Here is a 22,729-nt window from a genome sequence, read left to right as displayed (position 1 = left end):
GAGCTCATCACCACCCTGCCCTCCCTCGGTCACAGCGCAGCCACGGCCCCTGGGTGGGTGTGTCGGCATTGGAGCCGCTCCCGGCCACCAGCGCGGGCTGCCGCAGGTGCTGCGGGGCCGCCAGGCACCGCTTCCCTTTCCCTCTCTCTCCGGCCCCCTCGTCCCCGGGCCGTGTGCGACCGGCACGGGCCGGGCCCGCCCCGCCGTGCGCAGGCCCCTGTGCGCGGGTTGCTGTGGATACCGCGCCGCCGCCGCGGGAGCCGCGCCCGCCCGGGGCGCCGCCGGGGCTGGAGGTGCTGCGGGGCCGCGGGATGTCCTGCGAGGCCGGGGGGCAGTGGCGGGAGCGGGGTCGGGAGGGTTTGTGGGTGTCCCACCCGTGCGCCGAGCGGCGGCCGCAGCCCCTGCCCCGAGCGCCCCGAGCCAAGGGCAGCCCGGGCGGTTGGTTGGGCATCACCCGACAGCTCCTGCCGGGAGCTGCGTCCCCGTTGGTGCCGGGGTTTTTTTGGTTGTTTTGTTTTTTGTTTTTTTTTTTTTTGTTTTTGGTTTTGTTTTTGTTTTTTTTTTTTTTTTTTTAGTTTTGTTTTTGGGTTTTTTTTCAAGAATATGGGTTTAGGATTCTTCCAGCCTGTGTCATTTCAGTGGCAGCTCGGAAAGCCTTAGAGGTGTGCTGTCTCTGGGTAATGCCCCCCTGGACAGTCCTGTTATATAGGTAGAGAGCGAGAGATAAACACAACGAACTGTGCTGTTCGGAGTATTATGTCCTGCCTCGGAGTATTACGTTTGATAAACACCTGCCAGAAGCGCATTCTGTTTGGTGGAAGCAAAGACCTAATGCTGTTCTCAATAGGCTCTTTGGGAATACATACAGGAAAAGTTTTTCAGGATATTAAGTTACCCATAAACCTGGTAGTAGAAATGGGCTAGTATCTGATTTTTAATAGATACTGTGATTATTCTTGCAGAAAGGTTAAACTGTGCAACCAATTCTTTAGGAAATGGAAGATGCGAGTGATAGTTGCTTTGAAGTTCCACCAGAAGGCTCAGGTGCAGAGCAACCACCTGCATCCTCACAGGGAAATGCAGTCAGAGAGGCCGAGAATGGGGATGCAGCAGAGAAGCCTCTGCTTCCAGAATCTTCAGGCCCTGTACGGTCAGAGGAGGGCTGCAATCAGATGCCTCCTCAGGAGCAGTCAATTTTGGAGGAACAGGAGCAGTCAAGTTTAGCACAGTGGGAACAACATGAAGAAGTGCGGAGGGAAGAACAAACTTCTCAAAACTCAGCGCTACCAGAGAATACAGCAAGTGGGACAGTAACAGGTAAAGAAGTTATTAAAATGTTGGACATTAGGGCTTTAAAGAGAAATTTTTTCTTCAATTTGATTATGGCTTCATGCACCCCCTACCCTCATTCTGTTCATATTTGCTGGGTTTTGGCCCTGAAGTGACTTTTTAAATTCTCATATAAAACATACTCCAAAGGTAAGGAATGTATTCTTTATATCAAGCTACAGTAGCAATTTATAGATGGCATTTTATGGAATGATCCTTATTTCCAGAAACGTGTATGTGTTTACACGTTTTGTACATGCATTTAAACAGTTTAAACTAGATCATAGCAATCACTATTTTACCTCTCAGATTCCTCTATAACTTACCTGCCACTCTTCTGTTATCCATGCCTTTCTTCTGCAGTCCCCTAAATGCTCTGTCATTTCCTGCACCTGTTCCCCTGTGTTCTGGATGTCTTTTGTCACTTCCTCTTCCCAATTCAGCACCCCATTTTCTTAGTTCTTCAGAGCAGAAGGCAGCACATTCTGTTCAGCAGGTGAGCACGGTGAATAATCTTGCTTAGTATGGACCTGTTGACTGTCTTCTTCTTGTCTGGGCTCCATTCAGATGCTGTCATTCTGAATAGTTGGCTTGGAGTGACTTTATGTGGTGATAGCATTACATTATTTATCTCTTTTAAAATTGTATGATGATACTGCTTCCGCTTTCAAGTAGACTGTCTTTCCAGCTCAAAAAACTATGATTATTTTGTGTTGTGGTGTTTCAATAAAATCATCTTGGGGTAAAATAGGAGTGATTTTATGTGTTTGTTTTGAGCAGCTGATCAGGAATTAATTTTGGTTTTATTTTTAGAAAGCATGACTGAGGATAATGAAACAATTAGAAGGACTGGGCCTAACTTTGAGAAAACTATGCAGTCTGAGAATCAGGAACATTTTCCTGGGAAAGTCGTTCAACAGGATTACCACATGCCTGATGTCATAACTGTCAGAGTACAAACAGGTAAATGCTGGTTTTGCACATGTATCGATGTATAAATTCTGCTCTAATCTCAATGTGTTACTAAAAGAAACAGTATTTCTATTTTGGAACTTCTGTTTTAACAGATTCTGATTCATTCCAAGAAGTAGTTGTAAAAATTGAAAGACCTACCTATAATAAACCTTTTCTGGGTGGATTTAGGAGCATGAGAACAGGAGTGGAATTTCATAACGCAGGATCACAAACAAGATGCAAAAAACGACCTAACAAAGGAACTCAGTCATTTTGTAGGGAAACACAGGTAATGGTTTTGTATTTTCTTTTTAGAATGTTGGTTTTGACACTATTTCTGATAGGAAAGAGGAAGCACATCAGAAATAAGCATGCAAATGGAAGTATTTAGTGGATAGATATTAGTGTTGTGTTTCCTATTAAAAAAGCTAATTTTGCCACTTTTTGTAATGCGGCAAAAAATCTCTGTGTATTTTCTTATAATCTGACATGCATTTTTTCCCCAGACGGTTTGGGAAAAAAATAAGCCACTACAAACAAGAAATACAACATCAACACAGATGACTAAAATTGGCCTTTATGTGTCAAACATGACTGACAAACTAATAAGTCCTGGAAAGTATTTTACAGCGGAAGAATATCATAAACGTAGACTTGAAGCAGTAAGTCCTTATCTGTTTGAAACTATCTGTAAAGCAATGTATTACAAAGGTTATCTGAATATTTAAAGCGTATTTAGAGTGTTCAAAGATTGTGAAGTCAACTGTAAAATGTCTCATCTTCATGTTTTGAAATATTTTAGATATGGGGAAAGCCTGTGTTTGCTCAGTGGTTTTAGTGACATTTGACACCTTGTGACTTCTTAAATATTAAGAATTCTGAATTTATTGTTTTCTGTATTACACTGACAGTTAAGTTTCCATGTAGAATATTAGGGATTAAACAGACATATCCCTACAATATTCTCATGATCTCTTTGGAAGAACCTAAGGTACTTGCTTAATGTATGGCCTGAAATGGATGGAGTATTGGGTTAGGATTTACGAGATCTGCATCCAGATTTTGGGTTTTGTGTTCTCTGTTTGTTTGTTTGTTTGTTTAACAGTCTTGGTAGGTTACCTTGGGCAAACTGATCCATTTTGGATTCTGTTCAAGGTCCCTTCTTTGACATTAAGGTAAAACTGGGCTGTTCAAATACATGCAGTGGGTCTATGGGGTTTTCTAGTGCGCTGAGGTGCCTCGTGCAGGTGATTCTGGTTACAGATTCTGTATATTCATTGTGCAGAGGATGCCATTTAGGCATTCTGAATTGCTTTTTGGAAACCATGTGTTCAGTGACTGCACATGTAACTCAGGTACGCTCTAAATTGTGCTAGGTGTGACACTGCTTTGTAAATGCTCTAGTTAGTTATTTGATTGCTTAAAATAGGCAGTCTGAATCTAACTGAATGGACTAACAGTTGATTCCCCAAGTGTCTAAGTAGGATAGTTGTATTGATAATTGTACTGAACAAGATCTTTGAAATATTCTGGGTAGAAGTTTTCTGTAAGAACTTCTTGAATCAGTCAGCATCAGCTGATGGCAAATAAGCATCTTGTAGAACTCAAATAGGTAACCATTTCCTCAGGACTGCCAATATGTCTTACTATGATCTTAAGTGACACTTACTGAAATCTGGAATGTATCTCTCAAGTAATTTATAATGCACAGTAGAGAGACATCAACTTGGTGTTGGTTCAAGTTGATGGATTTGCACAGTGCAATGTAGGTCCATATTGAAATCTGAAGACATATTCAAGAGAAGTGTTAGGTTAAGATATCACTAGAGACAGTGTAACTGCATTAGTATAATTTTGTGCCTGTTAGCTTTCATGCTATAGCTCATGGTATTGATCTGACTAAACTGACTGTAGTGCAAGTGCTAACCAGCTGGCAGAGGGTGAGGCTTGTGCATTATCCTCCCTTGACACAGTGTAGACATTTCCCTAGTCTTCAATACCCACAGCTTGGGAAGGTAGATGATTTAATTTTCTTTCTTAAGTTTTGTCATAACAGCATTAGTAATTTCACTTTCATTATTTGTTTACAAATAAAATGCAGTTGATTTTATTTGTGTGTGTTGATTTTTCTGTCTAGGAATCTAAAAGAAACTTTGCAAATATGTGTCTACATTCCCACTATGTAAATTGATAGTAAGATGAGGAAGAGAAAAAAATAAAAGCAATACCTGACAAAAGACATTTTTTAAGGGGAGATTTGAAAAAGAAAAATGGATATTTAAATGTAGTTTATATTTTGACTTGATTTTATGAACCTAGTTTATCCACTGTATTCACTGGTTAGACTCTGGCAGTTACCTAAATGAGTAAGCATGCTGGTGCTTAAACTAGTAGTACATGACTGATTTAGTAACATTTATATTAGTTTCAGTACAAGACAAATCTTAGAAAATATAGTTAGGCATCTACAAAAAAAAAGAACAGTTAAGAACAAAATACTATGCTGTTTTGTTTTAAATTCACGATTCTTTGGTATTGTATCACATGTAGGTAATAGTATTACAGAAATATTTCCGTCGTTGGCATGCTATAAATGTAGTACAAAATCTGAGGGAACAGAAGAGGTTAAGGCTGCTGTGGGAGGCAGATGAAGAATTACGGAAAAAAAATGAGAAAGAAGAAAAATTGAGAAAGGAGTACGAGCGAAAACTGAACCCTAAAACAAAGGAAGACTTTGAGCTACTGTACCATGACTTGGAATGTAAGTTGTCTTAAAGAGATACCATTAAATCAGCAAAATAGTACAGTTTGTTTACAGCAAAATTATGTTTTTACATGTTCTATAGATATTTCCTTGATGTTTTTTCCACTTACAGTGAAATTTCTTTAATTTTAAAATAATTATTTTATTTTCATATTTTCTAGAAACATAAAAAAGGCCTTGATGCTGTGTAAGCACTGTTCAGCAATAACTAAACATCCTTGTGTTATTAACAACCAGAGCATAGCACCTTACAAGCTACTATGAAGAAAATTAACTCTATTCCAGCCAAAACCAGTACAACTTTTTAGGAAATAATCAGCTTGTAGAATAGTGCTATTTGGCAGTTTTATTAATTTTTTTTTAATTTATGTCTAATGCTAAGGTCAGCTGGAGGAACAGAAGTTGTTTTTTTAGATCAGACTTCATTGGTCTTTTACTCTATGTTTAAGATGCTAAAAACAATTCCACGAAGAAATTAGTATTAAGATCCATAATTCATCATTTGATATAGACAGTTTTTATAATGGATTAAATTTTTGCACAGAATTTTACAACATATGTCAGAAGTTATTCCTTTTGTCCTAGTCATCTTCTACTGATGCTTTTTCTCCTCTCTAATTCATTCCACATTTCACAAAACTGTCAAAATTTTAAAAATCTCTTAGGAGTTCTACAGGACATCCTAAAAGTCATATTTTTCCTGTTCCTGGTAGTAGATGTCTAATACAGGCAAGTACCTCTAAACTTTTCCAGAAAAAAATAATGTGAATGCTGCAGATAATTGATATAAAGCCTTACAGGAAACTAGTGTTGCAAATGGAACAAAAAACTGAGAGTATCTCGTTTTGGAAAAATAAAAACAATCTAAAGCAGTAGACTTGTACCAATCTATAATGAAATGGCAAAATTTTTGGTTTTTACAATGTCTCTTATAAAGCAAGAGTCTTGCACTGTGACTTGTAACAACTCTTATATTATCTAGGCTACAGTGCTTGCTTATGGTCTAGCTCTTTGACAGTTTGGTTACTGTTGTCCCTGTAGCAGAACTGATTACCTACTTCGTTGCAAAGCCACCTGCCCTACCTTAAACCATCTCAGCTATTTCTTCAGTGTTACACTGAGCATAAATTTGATGGCATGTGTTATTCACAGAGCTTAAGATCACGATCCAAGAATTCCCAAGTTATACACTAATCTTTTAATGCTGTCATACTTTGTGTGGCATTGAACAAATTGCTTTGTCTGAATGAATAAATGACTTACAAATATCACTGTGACAAATGTAAAAGTTACTGCTTGTCTTGAACTTTAAAATTGTAGGAATGAGATTTGTGTCCTGTTTGGGGTTGTTCCCCCCCCTCCTTTTTCTTTGTAGATAGTTAGCTTTTCACTTCACAAGAATCATGCCCTTTTAAAGGTGTGACTGACTAGATTGTCAGAAGACAAGTTACTCAAATAATAGTCTTTTGCATGCCACTTATACCAAGACTTAATATTTGGCATCTAATTTCCTGTAATATTTTCTTTGAAAAGCTGCTTTGTAGCTAATGTGCTATCAGATGTATGATCCATTTTTTTTTTTAAGTGTGAAGTGTTTTATTTGTAATAAAAACAGCAAAGCTGATTTAAAGTTATGGAAGAGTGCTAATACTCACAAAATTTTTAGATTTGAAACTTATGGTTATATAAGTGTCTCTTGCTTAACATAATGCCTTTGGATTCTCAAATAATAAAACTTTCACCAATGCATACTCAGGAATTTCATATCTAGGCAACCTGAAAAAAACATGTCCCACTTCAAAACAGAACAGAGCAAACTCCAGTATTTGAAATGTCTTTTTAACATTTTGTTAAAAGTAATGGTCTGGTATCAATCTTATTGTTTTGTTTTTGTTTACTGGCGTTGCTTCTGTACATGGAGATTTGCAGTCATGCTCTTCATTTTAATAGAGCTTAATGGTTCTAGGAAGTTGGGATTTTTTTCCTACCTGCATTTGAAACTGCTTTTACGTTCTTATAGTGCCAACGGTCTACACAAGCTAGATCATTGTGACAGTAATAGAATGAGACTGTTGTCCTCCAGGGATCTGTGAAGGTTATTGCTGCTGATCACAACAGGTGTACTATTACAGGGTCAGCCAGTACCAGCAATTCCTGGTGGTACAAAAACTTGCCTGACGACTGTATGGTGCAAATGAGATGTATCTATATATTCAGTTTGTCTGCATATGGGCATTCATTATTTTAAAAGTATGAACTACTTTGTTTTATAAAAACTGGAATAATAAGTAAAATGTAATGAGTAAAATCTCTACCTGTAGAACACGTAATCTAAGAGGAATATTTTAACTTGGTTGCATGTATGTGTGGAATCACGAGCTGAGTATCGATGATAACTGAGAGCTCCTTCATTTCTGAAAGTATAAAATTGCTTACTGTATTATTACCTCTACCTTAGAGGTTTCTACCCCCTTCAGGCATAAAAAGCTTCATGTAAATTAATTCTATATAATGCTTTTGCTTGCTCAAATGGCTTTATTTAAAAATATATTTTTGCATTCTCAGAACTTATCAGACAGCTGTCATATTAATACCACAACTTGGAGAGCCTAAGGGAAATGATTTGAAATATTTAAAATTGTAAAATGTAAGGTATTGTAGACAAGAAAGGCACAGGCAGAAAATAAGCCTTCCTCCTTTCCCTCATCCTGCCTCTAATCTTACCCGATCCAGGATGTTGTAGGCTTCTTCAGTGCACCACATGTTGGTTTGTTTCATTTTACGCCACGTTTTGCTTTTGCATAACTGTTCTGGGATGATAGCGACACTTTGAGATATTATTCAGAAACGTTGATGGTTTCGATTTTAGAAAATTCCTCACAAAACTCCAGAGATATTTGAACAGGATCAGGCTCTTCAGAGAAGCCAAGAATTGTTACAACATAAGCGAAGGTAGACTCTATTCAGTAAACACAGTTTGGTTTTACTAACAGATTTCTCTAAGGCTGTGTTTTCTGTGTATCAGCAGCATAAGTGTCAGAAGACCAGATTCTTATACAGCATGTACTGATCCGTGTGCTGCTGTCATGACCATCCTGTGGCTCCCGTGCCACTTCTCACCACACTTGAAGGGTTATGTTGTAGAAGAGGAAAGGGAGAGTAAAGCCATGACTGTCTAATAATGATTGCGCATCCATTGGATGGCAAAAGGTGATACCACTGCAATATTCAGTGTAAGACCTGGAGTGCTAAATGTGACTGTCAGTCAAGTTTTATCTCAGTTTTGAAGGACTTTAAGCTTCTTTAGATTTTACTCATTTATGCAGGGAGAAGCAGGAATGTTCTCAGCACTGAGTACTAGTGGTGCCACAGTAAGGTACAGTCTTTAATTTGTTGAGATCTCCATAGTACCTTTACTTGTGATTTTGATGAGAAATTGTTTAAAAAGTTCATATTGCTCATACCTTTTGGAGCTGTTTTAGTCTTAAACAGTTATTTTTAGATGCAAAATCTGAAGCAATCATTACATCACAGATTTCCACAGGAGCTAAATTCCTTTTCTCACATAGAGCTTCTTTTTCTCCTACCCGTCCTTGAGTTTGGAATTGGCAGTCTGGAATTGATGTACACACACATACTCTCACAGAACATCTGTATAATTTACATTCATTTCTGGGCCATTTTACATGTATTGAAAATATGCATAAGAATCAATTACCTAGCATAGAAACTGGCTTTTAGTGAATACTAAAAAAAAATCAGTTATGTTATTTCTTAAATGCGAAAGCCGAAGTTTCGCTGGAAAGTATCTTGTAACAAATACCTAGAATATTTGTGTCTGCAGTATGGATGCAGGAGGAGACTGAGCGGATTAACAGAACTCTTACTGGAGCTGAAAGAAAGGCAGCACTTTGTGCACTTCTGGAACAAGAGGCACAGCTCATTGCTTGCTTTGGGAGACACAAACTAAATGCCAATGAGGAGAATCAACACAAAGCAATACTGCACCTTCTGGATAAGGTCTGTCATTAGGCTGATAATTTTAGGCTGAACATAAAGAATACCAAAGTACAAGAACAGAAAATACACCTGCAAAGCATCAAAAGTAAATTTTGTAGGTTTTGATGGTTAATCATGTGAATGCTAATGTTACAAATATCCAAATTATTCATGTCAGTACAATTCAGTAAATTTCTTTTTCCAAGCTGAGAATTTTGTAGCTCTCTGACTGATTGAGGGATTAAGAGTGCATCATTAAAACTGTTACCTATAAAAAATGTAAATAATAAATATAAAACTATAGCCCTGAATGGATGGATTTTATATTATGTAACTATTCTGCATAAAGAACATGATTCTGATGGTACTGCTAACAACATTAAAGGCTCAAAGCCTAACAGTTCAGCATGGTTAATTTGAAGCTAAAAACCATCAGGATCTTGCATGCCATTCAGTATTCTGTACTGTGTGCATTATAGTGCAGAAGGAAACCTATTAGCTTCTCTTTCAAAAATATTCAGTTTCACTAATCAAAAGTAATGACCAAGTATTTTTCTCACTGATGTGTTCTGTTCATTGCTCTCTATAATGAAAAGTTTGCTATTTCATTTAAAATTAAATGCGAATGTTAAAGTAAGTACTTGTAAAATTAAATTTTAACCCTGCAAAATGGATTAATATATTTTTTTTTTCTTCTTCCCTTGGAAATTTTATCCCTCGGGAAGTAAATTTGCCGTTAATTTCCCAATTGAACACAGGCCTCTGGTCATGATGTCTGCCTTTAAAGAAAACATTTATTCTGTTTTCGTGTACAAAGAAGAACTTTGACTAATTCTTATATTGAACTCAGTTATTAATTCACTAGTTTCTGTTCCATTAGAACTTGAGATTTTGTTCTTATATTATCTTGGGGATGATATTTGAGGCAAGTGTTCTTCAGGCTTTACTCTATAAAACAAATATAGGAATTCCTTTAGTCACAAAGTGGTTTAGTATGGCATTAGATTCAATGGCACCTTAATGTAAAATACAAAAAACCCAGTCCTTTTTAGGTAGATGTTCAGCAATCCATCTCCTCAGAAAAAAAACAGTTTATTTTCTATCTGTTTCCATAGTATTGTGACATGATTATGAAAATAAATACTGCAGCTGAAATGGGTTTTATCTGATTTTTTTTTTTAAATTTTGACTATTTAGTGACCAAAAGTGAAAGTAATAATTTTATCCAAAAGAAACTTTTTTCATTCTTTTCATTACTGATGCCATGGAACCATGCTGTAAAAAGTGATGTGATAAAATCTGTTACATTTTTAATTATGAACAAATTGCTTATCTGAAAAGTTGATGGGATGTTACCAAGTTTATTGCTGTGGTGTGATTGTATTCTGTATTACTGCTTTCAAGAATGCAAAAAAGCCCAGAAAACTAAATAGTTAGGAATGATATCAAAGCCTTGTTTCTACTACTTACAATATATTCTGTTTTCTTCAAAGAAAAAGAAGCCTGAAACAGTCAAAGCAAATACGTTTCTCTCTTAACTGACTCTCTGTCATTATTTTTCCCTTAAGGACTGCTTTCCAATGTCCTACCATATACAGTGTACTTCTAGTATATATTCTGACAAGTTGTACAGTTTTCTCACATCTAGAATCACAATCAAAATGTTTTTCAGTACCAGAATCCTTAGTGACAGTTGATGTTTGGAGATTCAGGAGACACATCAGAGACAAGAGATGCTCCCTCTTTCCAAACAATGGATGTATTTCTGAAGCACTACTAATTTATTTATTCATATTTAAAATTTAAAAATTATGTTTTTCATTAAAGAGATTGTATTTTTTTTTAATTTTGAAAATCTAATGAGCTTCTGAACTACTACAACTTTTCATGTTTTTTTATCATGTTGGCTATAGGATGGCAGTGTTGTTCTAAACTGCTAGATAGCAGCCTCACTCAGAAGTAGAAAAAATAATTTCTGCTTTGAAAAAAAAATACAATTTTGGTAATCTCAAAATTAAATGGCTCATTTGCTCTGTCTGTGAAAGTACAATTGAAGCACTTTAAATTGCAGTATGAAGTTTATTGTTGGAGTGCTAGATTCTGGACTATTCAGTTATTTCTTTGATTTTTTGCTGGTAATGTTAATCTGGACACTTGCCAGTTTAAAACTAAAATAACGCCTTTCACATCTGAAGACTGCAAGCTGCAATAGCCAAGGTGATATGAAACTTGCTTCTCCATGGAAACCTTTGTTCCCTTCTTTGCTCCTTTAAGCATGTATCTCTGCAGGCGTGTGTGCTTTTACAAAGGTTGCTACTGGTTGTGTGTGCACTACATTCTAGGGGCTTCGCTTTTATGCTGAGTTTGCTCTGCGTCAGGATTTGTACTTTGAAGAGAAAGTATTTGATTAAGCTTCTGTACAGCAATCATATTTCCTTAAAGGGATTTGTGTAATTATTAACTATCGCTCAGTTCATACCCTTCATGCTTTGTGCTGTTTCTGCACACATTCTGTGGATTCTTTTTATTTTACTTACCTTTTCTCTCTGTGTCTCTGGTGGTGTGTTTCTCTCCTCAGGCACTTTTTCTTCTTTCATGCATTGGCAGCAGAGTACAGTTATAGTAGCCTTGCTTTCTAAAGTAGTACGGATAACAGAATTATTGCAAATTTCACAGCACTGCCAGCAGACTAAAAGACAAGAAAAAGCTGGCAGATCTCAAAGTTTTAGTTTTTCTTGCATCACTCTTAGTACAGAAAAATAGTCCTGAAATCAGAGACCTTGTGATTCTTTCTGAAACATAGGAAATCTTCATATTAATGAGACCTCTGGGTTTTTTTTCAGTAAAAACCTGCATATTTTTTATAGATTTTATTTTATATAATACCAGCTATAATGAGATAGTAAGAAAAATTACAGAAGTCACAGATATATCTTCAAAGAATTAATTATCATAATATAATTGGTCTGTGTTAAAGATCATTTGCAGAGTAGGAGACCAAGACTGCTTACATATATTTGGGCTTGCAAATTTATCAGAAGAATCTAGTTTTAGGAACTATTTTCTAGGGTAAACTCTACCCTAGATTGTCCCTAACATAAGGAAATGACCTTTTTCTCTTACTATAAGTGATTTCATTGAAGAGGTTTAAATGTAGGTACTGAATTAACTGCTATGTGGAAAGCAGTGTTTTTTTCCCAGTCTAGCATACAAAGGAGTGACAGCATGATAGACCTAAGTTGGTTGGAGTTTTCTTGTTTACTTGGCTATGTGTGGGATGGGTTTTTTCTTTTAAAGAATTTCTAGCACTGCACAAAGATAGTGAAACAAAGTAATGAAGTTACAGTAGAATGCTCCCTACTTATGACAGTGACAAAATCACATCTCTCTAGTTTTGCAGAAATTCAAAGATTTCATTAAGGAATTAAGAGTTGCTTTGTTTTTTCTTTTTAATGTCTGGTTTTGCTATTGCATTTCTTAGTCAGTTTTGGCTCTAAATTGTGACCTCTGATTAGCAATACCCCCTTTAACTAGAGTTCTACCCCCACTGATAAAATAATTATTTGTCAGTTATTCAGTGTTAAATCCTTTTTTCAATTATTTTGTCTTTCATTTGCTTACCTAACTTTATAATTTATTTATTTAAAAATGAGGAAAAGTCTATTTTGATTGTGGTGATGACTAATCATATCTGTTCTAACTATCTAATATTTATGGTGTTTTTATGATTTAGCACCATAGCAAGCCTATGTGATCAAAATAATGATTACATCAATGCTGGGGTCATATCCAGAAAACTACTAGTCATGTGAACGCTTCATGAAGTGTTGCTGTTGTTAACTCACGCTGAGACTTCAAGGTGAAGTTCATGAGTGTTTGTGAACATTCAAGTTCCAAATATAGTGAAAGACAATAATTAATACAAAGAATGAGGTTTGAAATACCTGTCCCAATTAAGGAAAAGAAATGGAATTAGGTAATGGTGGGGCGAGGGTTTTGAGAACTCTTTTTCTGTTGGAATTGGATACCTGTCTCCATACAGTATGGATACAGTGTGATTTGCAACCAAACCCAGTCTTCTGGAAAGAGGAGAATGGTTGGGCTTTTCAAACAAATTGGGGCAGCTGACATCATGTAACTTCTCACTGTCTCTAAAAGTTAAAGATGTGCGAAGAGGTAATTGAAGCATAAGGTATATGGCATGTGGTTACATTCAGAAACAAGAAGCTAGGTGAAGTGTCTGATAAGCTGTGAACTCATACCTTGTCTTAGTTTTAACAAAGTCTATGTCTTCTATCTGTCTCTGCAACTAGCATAAATAGAACAGTTCCCTGGAGATATTTTGTACTGCGGTAGACTCTAAGGTCTTAAATTTGCAATCTTTACACAGTCAACCAACCCATTGATTTTTACTGATAGTTTGGAGGGATTCATAACTGCCAGGTGAAGTATAAGAGCAAACATATACTCTAACACTACTGTCAATAAATTCATTTTAAAGAGGTAGAGCATATCCCTGTAGAAGAATATTATTTACTTCTAATATACTGTAAGTCGAAATTTTCATGGCCTGCAGCTTCAAATAAAGTGTGCAATTGAATGCTTGCTCTGGTGGCAGAGGTACTGTATCAATATTGACACTAGAATTAGCCTTTTGCACTAATCAAGCATTAAGGTTAAGTCCTATTTGCTCTGATGAAACTTGATGTAATATAATGCACTTGTTCACCTGGTGGTCAGATTGTAATAGCTCAGTATTCTACTAATTGTTTCTGAAGTGTGCACAACCTAAGAGATGGAAAGCATATGATGGAAAAATCACTGAAATGGATACACAGGACACACTCCGTGCCAGAGAACTACTTGAAATCTACCGCAGCATTAGCACAAAGGACATCCCAAAAGATGAGAGAACAGATGTGCTGTTAACACTCAGATGTACAGTGAAGGTATGTTTTATTTTTCTGTTTATGTTTAGCTTGAAGCTGTGCTTCCCAAGGATACTGTCACTTAATTATGTTGCTGCACAAGGGTGCCATGATGATTAGCTGGCAGCAAGAGACCCCAGTGTACTGTCTGGCATGAGAGCATAATTTACATTCCAGATATACTCAGAATTTATATTTCACTTTGTTATGTGCACATTTTTCTTCAAGTTTGTTAGAATTTTAACCCTGTGGTTTTAGACTTTTTGGTATATTAATACATAATACAATTTTAGTACAAAGTTTAGTTTAATTGTTTATAGCAACCTTATGAGAATTGTGGCAGAAATGTATGTGGCTATTGCCATTTATTTTTTCTAAGTTTTTTGAAATGTCTGTTTAGAACCTTATCTCTGTTGGTTTGGATTATCAGTTTTAGGGGTGGCAAATACTGATTTTTGTCTTTTTCTCTTTACCCCTCGTCCCCCACCCTCACTGGTGCTACCAGTGTTACAAATGAATTAGAAGTTGATTGCATTTCTTGTAATCTTTCATATTTGTTTTATTCATTTATTCACATACAAAGAGAATGAGTTTTAAGGTCCTTTTAGGATGATACCATTGACAGCAGACTAGAATAGAATGCTGCTTCCTGGTCTTATTAAAACAAGCAAACATCTTACTGTTTGCTTTAGTAGTGCCAGTATTTAATCTGAAGTCAATATGGCATTGGGAGCACTGCTGGTTTATGAACCCTTGCCCATCTTAATACAAGTCAATATTGCTGTAGTGAACAGGTGAATTTCTGTAAATTAGCACTTTCTTCTACCTGAGAAAAACTGAACTCATTTACCTCTTATCTGTCTCTGAAGAATCTCCTGACAAGCATTTGAAATATTAAAATAACTAATTTCCAGGCATCCTCTCAAAGTCCCCCATGCCTTTCGTGTGGTGGATTTTTTTTTCCTGTGGCTTTTTTTTTTTTAAACCATCTTCATTACACCTCCAAGGACATAAAAAAAAACTTCTTAGGGAGATACTTCTTTGGGCTTTTGGAGACTGAAAATTTTGCATGTATTGTATATCTCTGCTAAGCATTTTTTAGTGCCTCCATGCTTACAGTTCCTTACAGCTTTGGTATATATATATACAGGCCTCTTAAAACAGCATCTGTAAGCATTCTTGCTTTTGTAGTTCTTCATATTAGTTTGATTGGAGATTGTTTCCCTGAGACATGAATGGGTTCTTCTGTGAACATGTTCTTGCATGAACATACAGAGGTATGAATAGTAATGGGCATAGAATCCACAGTTTGCTTTCATATATGCATTGAATTATTTTGTTTGTTTGCTTGTTTCTTTATTATTGTGAAATTTGTTTTCCTTTTTGTGTTTTTTTTTCAGGAACATGAATGTAAATTAACACAGGAAATAGTGGAACTAATTGACAGGGAAATTGATCTTATATCAAGAGAGGTGAAAGAATGCAACTTAGAAGGACTGAGGAAAAGAATTTGTACATTATTTCTTCAGTATATTAAAATTCCAAAGGTTAACCCTAAAGTTGCTGGGTTACTTAAGGTATTATCCCTATTTTGCAGTCTGACATAGTGGCCATTGAAATAAGGAGAAGGGGAATGGAAAACATCAAAAGCTTTTTTATTTCACATTTTGCTGTGGAATTGGTGGAGGAATTCCTCAAGAACTAAAATATAGCAAGTATATAGGCTTCACACAAATAAGCTTAAATAGTCATACAGGAAGCATGGGGCATGGACACAGTTATAAGAACCTGACAAGTGGCTGCTACTACTGGGAAGGCTCAGGAACTCTTGTGTCTGAAATAACAAACCTGAAAGTTATGAATGGTAGATGTTATGGGATGGTATGGGTAAAATGTAATATCAAAGGGGTACCAATAGATAGAACAATTCATGTTTCTTCCACTGGTCAAGGGACATCAGCCCATGCTTCCAGGAGGGAGGAACATAGCCATCATCAAAGTGACATAGCCATCATCAAAGTGACATCTAATGACTTGCACCTAAGCAAGAACTCTTACGGGCTTCTGTTGTACAATCAGTTGCTACTGTGTGAGAAGATGTAACTAGATTTGTGTGATTGTTTTTCTTTTCTGACTGCAGATTACAATGAAAAATATGATTCACTATCATATGTTGCTGCTTTATGTAGCAACACCTGTTCTGCACCTATCAGAAGAGGATTCTTTGTGCAGGGATTGATGGTATCTTAGGAGCATAGAATCTGTCAATAAACAGAATTTAGAACCAACTGACAGTTATTTTTATGCTAGGTTTATTAGCAGGGCTATCTACGTGTGTGATAGCAAAGACTGAAGATTATCAGACTACTTAGACTGTCCAGTTACAGGCTTGGTCCCTCTTCACAGACTACATTATATTCTTTCCAGAACCCATGAAGGAATATGACAATGAGGAGGTCACTAACAAGTTTAGTTTATTATCTTCCCCTATGTTGTTTTAGGACATGTGGCTCTGATGATTTTGTATTCTTATGCCAAAATATTAATACGCCCATAATCTCAGGGTTTTATCTTTGACATAAAAGGCAGATTGTACATGAAAAATTAAATGCAGAAAATGTAGTTTCTGTTTTTCTGTGTTGTCATCTTTCCAGAATGGCTGGCAATCTGCATACATAAAAGTGCCAGCAAGAACACTGGAGCGTGATGTTTAGGATCTTCATATAGCTTAAAAACAAATTGACTGATTTATATAACTGATTTTAACATGTACAATAAGAAAACACAGTGGCTTTTGGTATCCTATCTAAGGAAAAATCACAACACCTTGTTGGGTATTTTCAAAACTAAACATTACTAGCTGCTACATATTAGAATACTTGCATGAAGATATGCAAAATGTATTCTGACAGACTGTGACACACAAGTAATACAAAGATATTTTGTGGTAAATTAACTTTTTTTTTTTTTTTTTAATTTTTAGGTTCCACAAGATCCTTTAAAGCTTTATAAAAATGTGTACTTCTGTCATAGCTGTGAAAATTACTTACCATCTACTGAGTTTCTTATTCCTGCTAATTCCCACACCATTGGCAGATGTCGCTTGTGTTACAAGCTTGATAATGAGGCTCGGCGAAGAGAATCATATTTGAAGTACAGACTTATTCTAGAAAATCTCAGGAAGTCTGAAGCTGATTATCAGGATGATAGTCAAATTGTTTTCTTAGTTCAGGTACTGTTGGAAAGAGCATTGCTAATAATGGAAAACAGTGGCTTTGACTATTTGTCCTTTATTTGGTGTATGTTGTTGACAGTTTGAGAAACAGGCTAAAAGCTACAACTTCTTCCTGGGGTATGGGATGTTCCATACCATAAAGAAGCAGCCCTTAAGCTCTCGAAGCATAGTTGAAAGCTGAATTGCACCTCCTGAGCCCCATTATGTGGACTGTTTTAGTAACACAACTGAATTGTTGGAAAAAAAAGTAAAGGAACTTAGGTTTTGACATTCCTGTTCTTTGTCAGTAGAATATCTGTGTAGTTGGAAGTTTTGCTGTGTGCTTTCATTAGGGGATGGCTTCAGTAAATATTTTAATTTTCTGCATTTTTTACCATCTTCTGTAATATCTTTCAATATGTAATAATCATTACTGGAACAGGTCCATTTTAAAAAAAATTCTTGCATCTACCTTCAGCAAAATCTCTATTTTAGTTGTTATTGTCAAATGAATTTGACATCCAATATCCACTGAGAAAGTTTTGAATATTAGATATTTGCAAAGTATTAAAAATATTGAACAGCCAAGATTTATTTGAACTTTCTGAGATTTAGCAGTAAAAATCTCTACAGTATCAACATCCATAGAATAATCTTTGAACTATATTTTCAGTATGTTCGAAAGAACAACCAAGCAATCAAAAGCCAGTCATCAATATCCCACTGCTACCAAAAAAAGCCATGCTGTGGTTTAGCACTTTGCCAGTGTGCTGCCAAAAGGAAGCTTGGAATTTCTTAATTATTATGCCTGAGTTAAGAAATAGTCTCAAAAAAACCTGGATTTCGTAAATGTTGTTCGTCCATACTGGTTTTCACCAAAGCTGAAGAGTTTTTTGTCTCTGTCTAATTTAGTTCATCTTAATATGTAAACATCCTTTAAACTCTCTCACGTCACTTGTGATGGCTGGTGGGTATTGATGCACTGAAACATGACTGCTTCTTAACTGCTGAGACCATAAGCCCTTACTTGTAGTTCCATTTGTGACTGTACCATTGCAACATCTCTAGATATTGTGTAATTTTCTTCCAAATTAACTTATTTTCTCTAGAATTGTAAGTATCTAAACAACAGAGGTTTGTAACTGAAATCACTGATTTCCTAGTTTTTTTCCTAACATTTTCTTAAATTATTAGATTTTCTTCTGAGCTACTTGCCTTTTTTCCCCTTCCCCTCCCAACAACCCCATCCCCTTCTGCACTTATATCTAGAACAGCTCTGGGGCACCTAGAAATGAACTGGGCACAGCTAAAACTCTTGCAGCAGCTGAGACTGCTTCATTCATTTTGCAGTGCAGCATCATTTAGAGATGATACAAGAAAAATGCAGTTGTTAGTTGCTACACCATTCTAAAAGTAGATGTGTATGTCTAGATGAAACATGCTTCTTCCTTCTTAACCCTCTTTTTCATTTCAGCTTACAGATCTGCAGTACCTGATTGAGAATATATGGAACTGTCAGTCAGCTCTCAGTGCCTGGGGTGAACTGTATGATTTGGTTATGGTCAGATGGGATAAGAAGCATGAGTGGTCTCCATGGAACACTATTCTCCTCACTAAAGAAGAGGCAGATGCACATCTTAAGCTGTGTAATCTTCAGGAGGTAAAACTTGATGGGCTTGATTTTTTATGTTATTTATGTTATGTTTTAATAGAATCTTGTGACTAATTAGTTGGACCAAATTTAGTAATTACAGTTGTCCATGTTTAGATTGACTCATTGTGACTATTTAAGTGATTACATCTGTACTATTAAACAAAATGGACATCAATCCAGAAGGCATCTGGCATGTACCACTCACTCCATGCACATGAACTCTGTCTTGCCCTGATACTCCCTCCTGCATTGCAAGAAGTGGTTTCATCCATGCTGCCTACTGAGGACAGTGCCGTGCATATGCTCTTTCCTCAGATGAGATCAGACAACAGCTGGCCTGGATGAAAAGCATAAAGACTAACCATAAATACTATGACAGTTGTGTGCCTGAGCTCTTGCACATGCTCTGGCCTCTTTAGTTTCTGGCCTTATAAGTTTCTCATCAAATAGCAGAATGGCTCTTTTTCTAGAACTTAACCATTTGTCGTCATAAAATTGATCTCAGTTTACTTTCTTACATAGATGTCACTTCAGTACCGCTGACAGTGCAATCTTACAGTTTGCAATTAGGCAATAAAAGCATAGTTTCTCTTTTGAGTTAAAAAAACTCAATGTGTTAGTCATCATCAAAACTGTATTTTTACAGCAAATTCCATGTCTAAACATGGTAGTCCGTTAAATATCTCACTCCATTGAAAATATATGTTAAGAGTATTTAGTTTTATAAGGCACGGGAGAATCCTGTGAGCTGTGTTTGTCCTGCAGTTAGCAATGGATTATTAAGGCTTTCACCTCTAGGTTATTGATTTATGTATGTAGAGATCTGTGGTCATTGTTGCCTAGTGTCCTTTTGTTCAGGGTGTTCTTCAATTTCTAACGCAATATGTGTGCATCAGAAATGCAGCTTCAGCTATCATGCATTGCCCTTCTTTTTGGAAGTCTTAAGAGGATGTGATAACTAAACTGACAGAGCAAGTTAATTACTCTCTTAATGAGTTGCTTTATGGATGAAATATATCAGGGAATTCTAAAGGTAAAGGGAATTCTGCCATCCATGGTATTTTGAGTGTGTATGTGCCCAAGTTGTGTCTTCAAGCAGACACGTTTATGTGAGCTTTAGCTTTAGAAGGTAAAACCAATTTGAAGCTGAAAATTCCTTTATTGCCTCCTCTGTCTCACTTGAGACAATAAGGCTGTTCACACAGTTTGAATCTATCAGTGTTCCTCAGCATCCATAAATTTCTGTTACTAGCATTATGGCAGGCAGAGATGCTGATTAAGCACTTAGCTAGTTCAATGCCACAAGTCTGGATATCATAATCAAAGAGATGCCATTAACTTGATTAGGTCCAGAGCTTCAGTGGAGGTGGAGGTTAGGTCAGAACAGCAGCAGGTAAGGTACACAACCTTACCTAAAAATCGTAAGGTATTTTCTTTAGCTCTTGTTACAAAAGCAGAAGTGTGCCAGCTATAGTGAGGAGTCAGCTTTCTTCACTGGTAATGACCAAATATTTGTTTCAAATAAAACCCAAAACAACAGAGTGTGAAATAAGGAAATTGAAGCAAACTTAGAGTGCTGTATGTCAAACCATTGTTTCCCATTCACTGAAACAAAAATTTAGGCCTCTCAAGCACTTTCATTAATAGCAGTTATTGATAATGATGACTTTTGCAATAGCAAAGAGTTTTTTCAGCTAAATATTCTGGATTTATTACATCATCCGAACTACTGCTAATCACTAGAAATTTGGGAAAATGTCACCACTGCATGCAAACGCCCACTGAAATGCTGCAAAATGCTTGCTGCCATGATTATTTGTGGATAATGACTTTGATTCTTATCAGAGAGTTTCCCTGTACTCATCACCTTGCAAATGTTGATATTTAAGCATTGCCTTATTTAATTTTCAAATGTAAATACAAATGTTCTTACCTGAAAAAGAGAAATAAATAAATTTTATCTTGAATTGATAAAAAAGTTGTTCTGGTTTTAAAAGGTGACTAATATTTCACAAGGATTGGTTAGTAATTGTCACTATTGGGCCATAAGATAGCAGTATAGAACTACAAAATAATTCATTATTTATCATATACAAATAAATTATCGGGTTTAGTTTATTAAAGGGTCACTATTTATACTGTCTAAAATGTGAAGCAACATACAGATTTCTAGATATTTTAATTGTATTTGATGAGATTTGAATTTATTTTTCCTTTCAGGCTTATGAAGCTGCATTTATTTTCAGAATAAAACAGAAGCATATCCGGGCAAAAAACTACTTTGCTCAGATTCCAGCGATGTCATCATTTTTGCATAGAAGTGACAATCAGGCTAATGCAAGTTCCTACGAAACCCATAATTCTTCGATGAAGTCTGCTGAAGTTAAAGAAGTTCACTAAATTATTAATACCATTTCTTAGGTTTTAAAGAAATACACATTTTCATCAATACTTCAAATATATTACAATGATCAAAATAAACTTTTGAGGATAAAATAATTTGATCTAGATCAGTTAATATAACTGCATTTCAAGTTTTGTAACCTCATTATTTAAGAAATGAAATGTTTATAATGAGCTTTGTAAATTCTAAATTTTTAGAGCAATGATTCTTTTTCTGTATGTGCCTGCATTGCTTGGAACATTCTGTCTATAGTGTAATATACCTGTTGGGTGAATTCTGTTAATTCTTTGTCACCCTTTAATTAGAAAAATAATACTGTAGCACTGTATTAAATTTATTTTTCTCGTCTTAAGTATGTAAGGCAGAAAACCCCTGAATTCCAGCATGAGAACAGAATAGATATATTCTTGCAAATGTAGCTGCTTTACCTGGCAAACATTTGTGCAAAAGAAAACTTTAATTTTTTAGCTCATCTGGATGGTCATAGTGGAACCGCCATTATGTAATTATATTATGCAAGAAATTGAAATAATTGTTAATTATACTTATAATTTGAACTGTACAATGCAGACTGTCTGGAACATGCTTATTTTTGAGGAGCTTGTGTTATTTGAAGAACTAAATTCCTTCCGTAAGTAAAAGTTTATGTGTATGTTTGATTATAGTTACAGAGAAAAACATAATATGCTGTAAATCCAAAAAGTCCTACAGAAAGTTGCAAGGTTCTGCTTGAAACCTCTCTTGTAGAGATTGTTTTGACCCAGTCTTTTGCTCTGACAAATGAAAGTGTTTAGGAAAAAGCAGTAACATTTGAAAACAGAAATAAGCATATATTTGGCAGCAAACAGCTGAAAACTGTATTGACTCCCTCAAAAGAACATGAACTGTAGAACCAGTACTGGTCTGACTGTGAATTTTAACATCAGTGGAGCCTTTCCATTGATTTTACTATTAAATTCAGATTCTGAATTTTAGTTTAGTACTGAACTAGTTGTAGAATTGGAGCACATGATCATTACAGTGGACTTGCGTGTTTTCCAAGATCTGAGCCTTAAGATAGGAATGGCTGCTAATACTGAGTTTCCTCCAGTGATAAAAAGAATTTTGAAGTAAATTATGGTTGAATGGCAGTAAAGAAAATATGAGTCTCATAGATAGTAATCTGCCTCTTTATAAATTTGTTACCTTTCTTATCAAACAGATTATAAAAAATGTACTTTACAACCCCAGCAGGATGATTTAAATAAACAGTAAGGAAATAGTTCCAACAAATGCGAAAAGCCAGTAGTCCATTGATTTCAATGCAATGTGGTGGTGGAGTTTTTTGGAATCATTTAGGTTGCAAGGACCTTTAAGAGCAAGTTTAACCATTAACTTAACACTGCAAAGTCCACCACTAAACCATGTCTCCAAGGTCTGCATCTATACATATTTTAAATATCTTCAGGGATCGTGACTCCACCACTTCCCTGGGCAACCTGTT

At 36.0% G+C, this 22,729-nt stretch overlaps 1 protein-coding gene across 5 annotated transcripts; it reads left to right on the top strand.

Annotated features, from left to right (window-relative positions):
- Positions 1-118: 118 nt before the first annotated feature.
- Positions 119-21,803, top strand: IQUB (IQ motif and ubiquitin domain containing). 5 transcript variants are annotated; one of them, XM_051795462.1, is made up of 12 exons: positions 125-293; positions 963-1,317; positions 2,143-2,292; positions 2,397-2,572; positions 2,790-2,945; positions 4,834-5,044; positions 8,892-9,067; positions 13,825-13,995; positions 15,375-15,551; positions 16,958-17,206; positions 18,663-18,848; positions 21,063-21,803. In XM_051795462.1, the coding sequence occupies exons 2-12, from the start codon at positions 996-998 to the stop codon at positions 21,240-21,242; spliced, it is 2,154 nt and encodes a 717-aa protein (XP_051651422.1). In that variant the 5' UTR covers positions 125-293; positions 963-995; the 3' UTR covers positions 21,243-21,803. The 5 variants fall into 5 exon arrangements, with proteins under 5 accessions (XP_051651423.1, XP_051651424.1, XP_051651422.1 ...); XM_051795461.1 differs by having other exon boundaries at positions 126-293; positions 993-1,317; XM_051795463.1 differs by lacking the exon at positions 15,375-15,551 and having other exon boundaries at positions 119-293; positions 993-1,317.
- Positions 21,804-22,729: the final 926 nt, after the last annotated feature.

Source organism: Manacus candei, unplaced genomic scaffold, assembly GCF_025592945.1.
Source record: "Manacus candei isolate 608988 ecotype Guabito, Panama unplaced genomic scaffold, ASM2559294v1 h1tg000043l, whole genome shotgun sequence".
In the NCBI taxonomy this organism is placed as follows: Eukaryota; Metazoa; Chordata; class Aves; order Passeriformes; family Pipridae; genus Manacus; species Manacus candei.
This window is presented reverse-complemented; position numbering and strand designations above follow the sequence as displayed.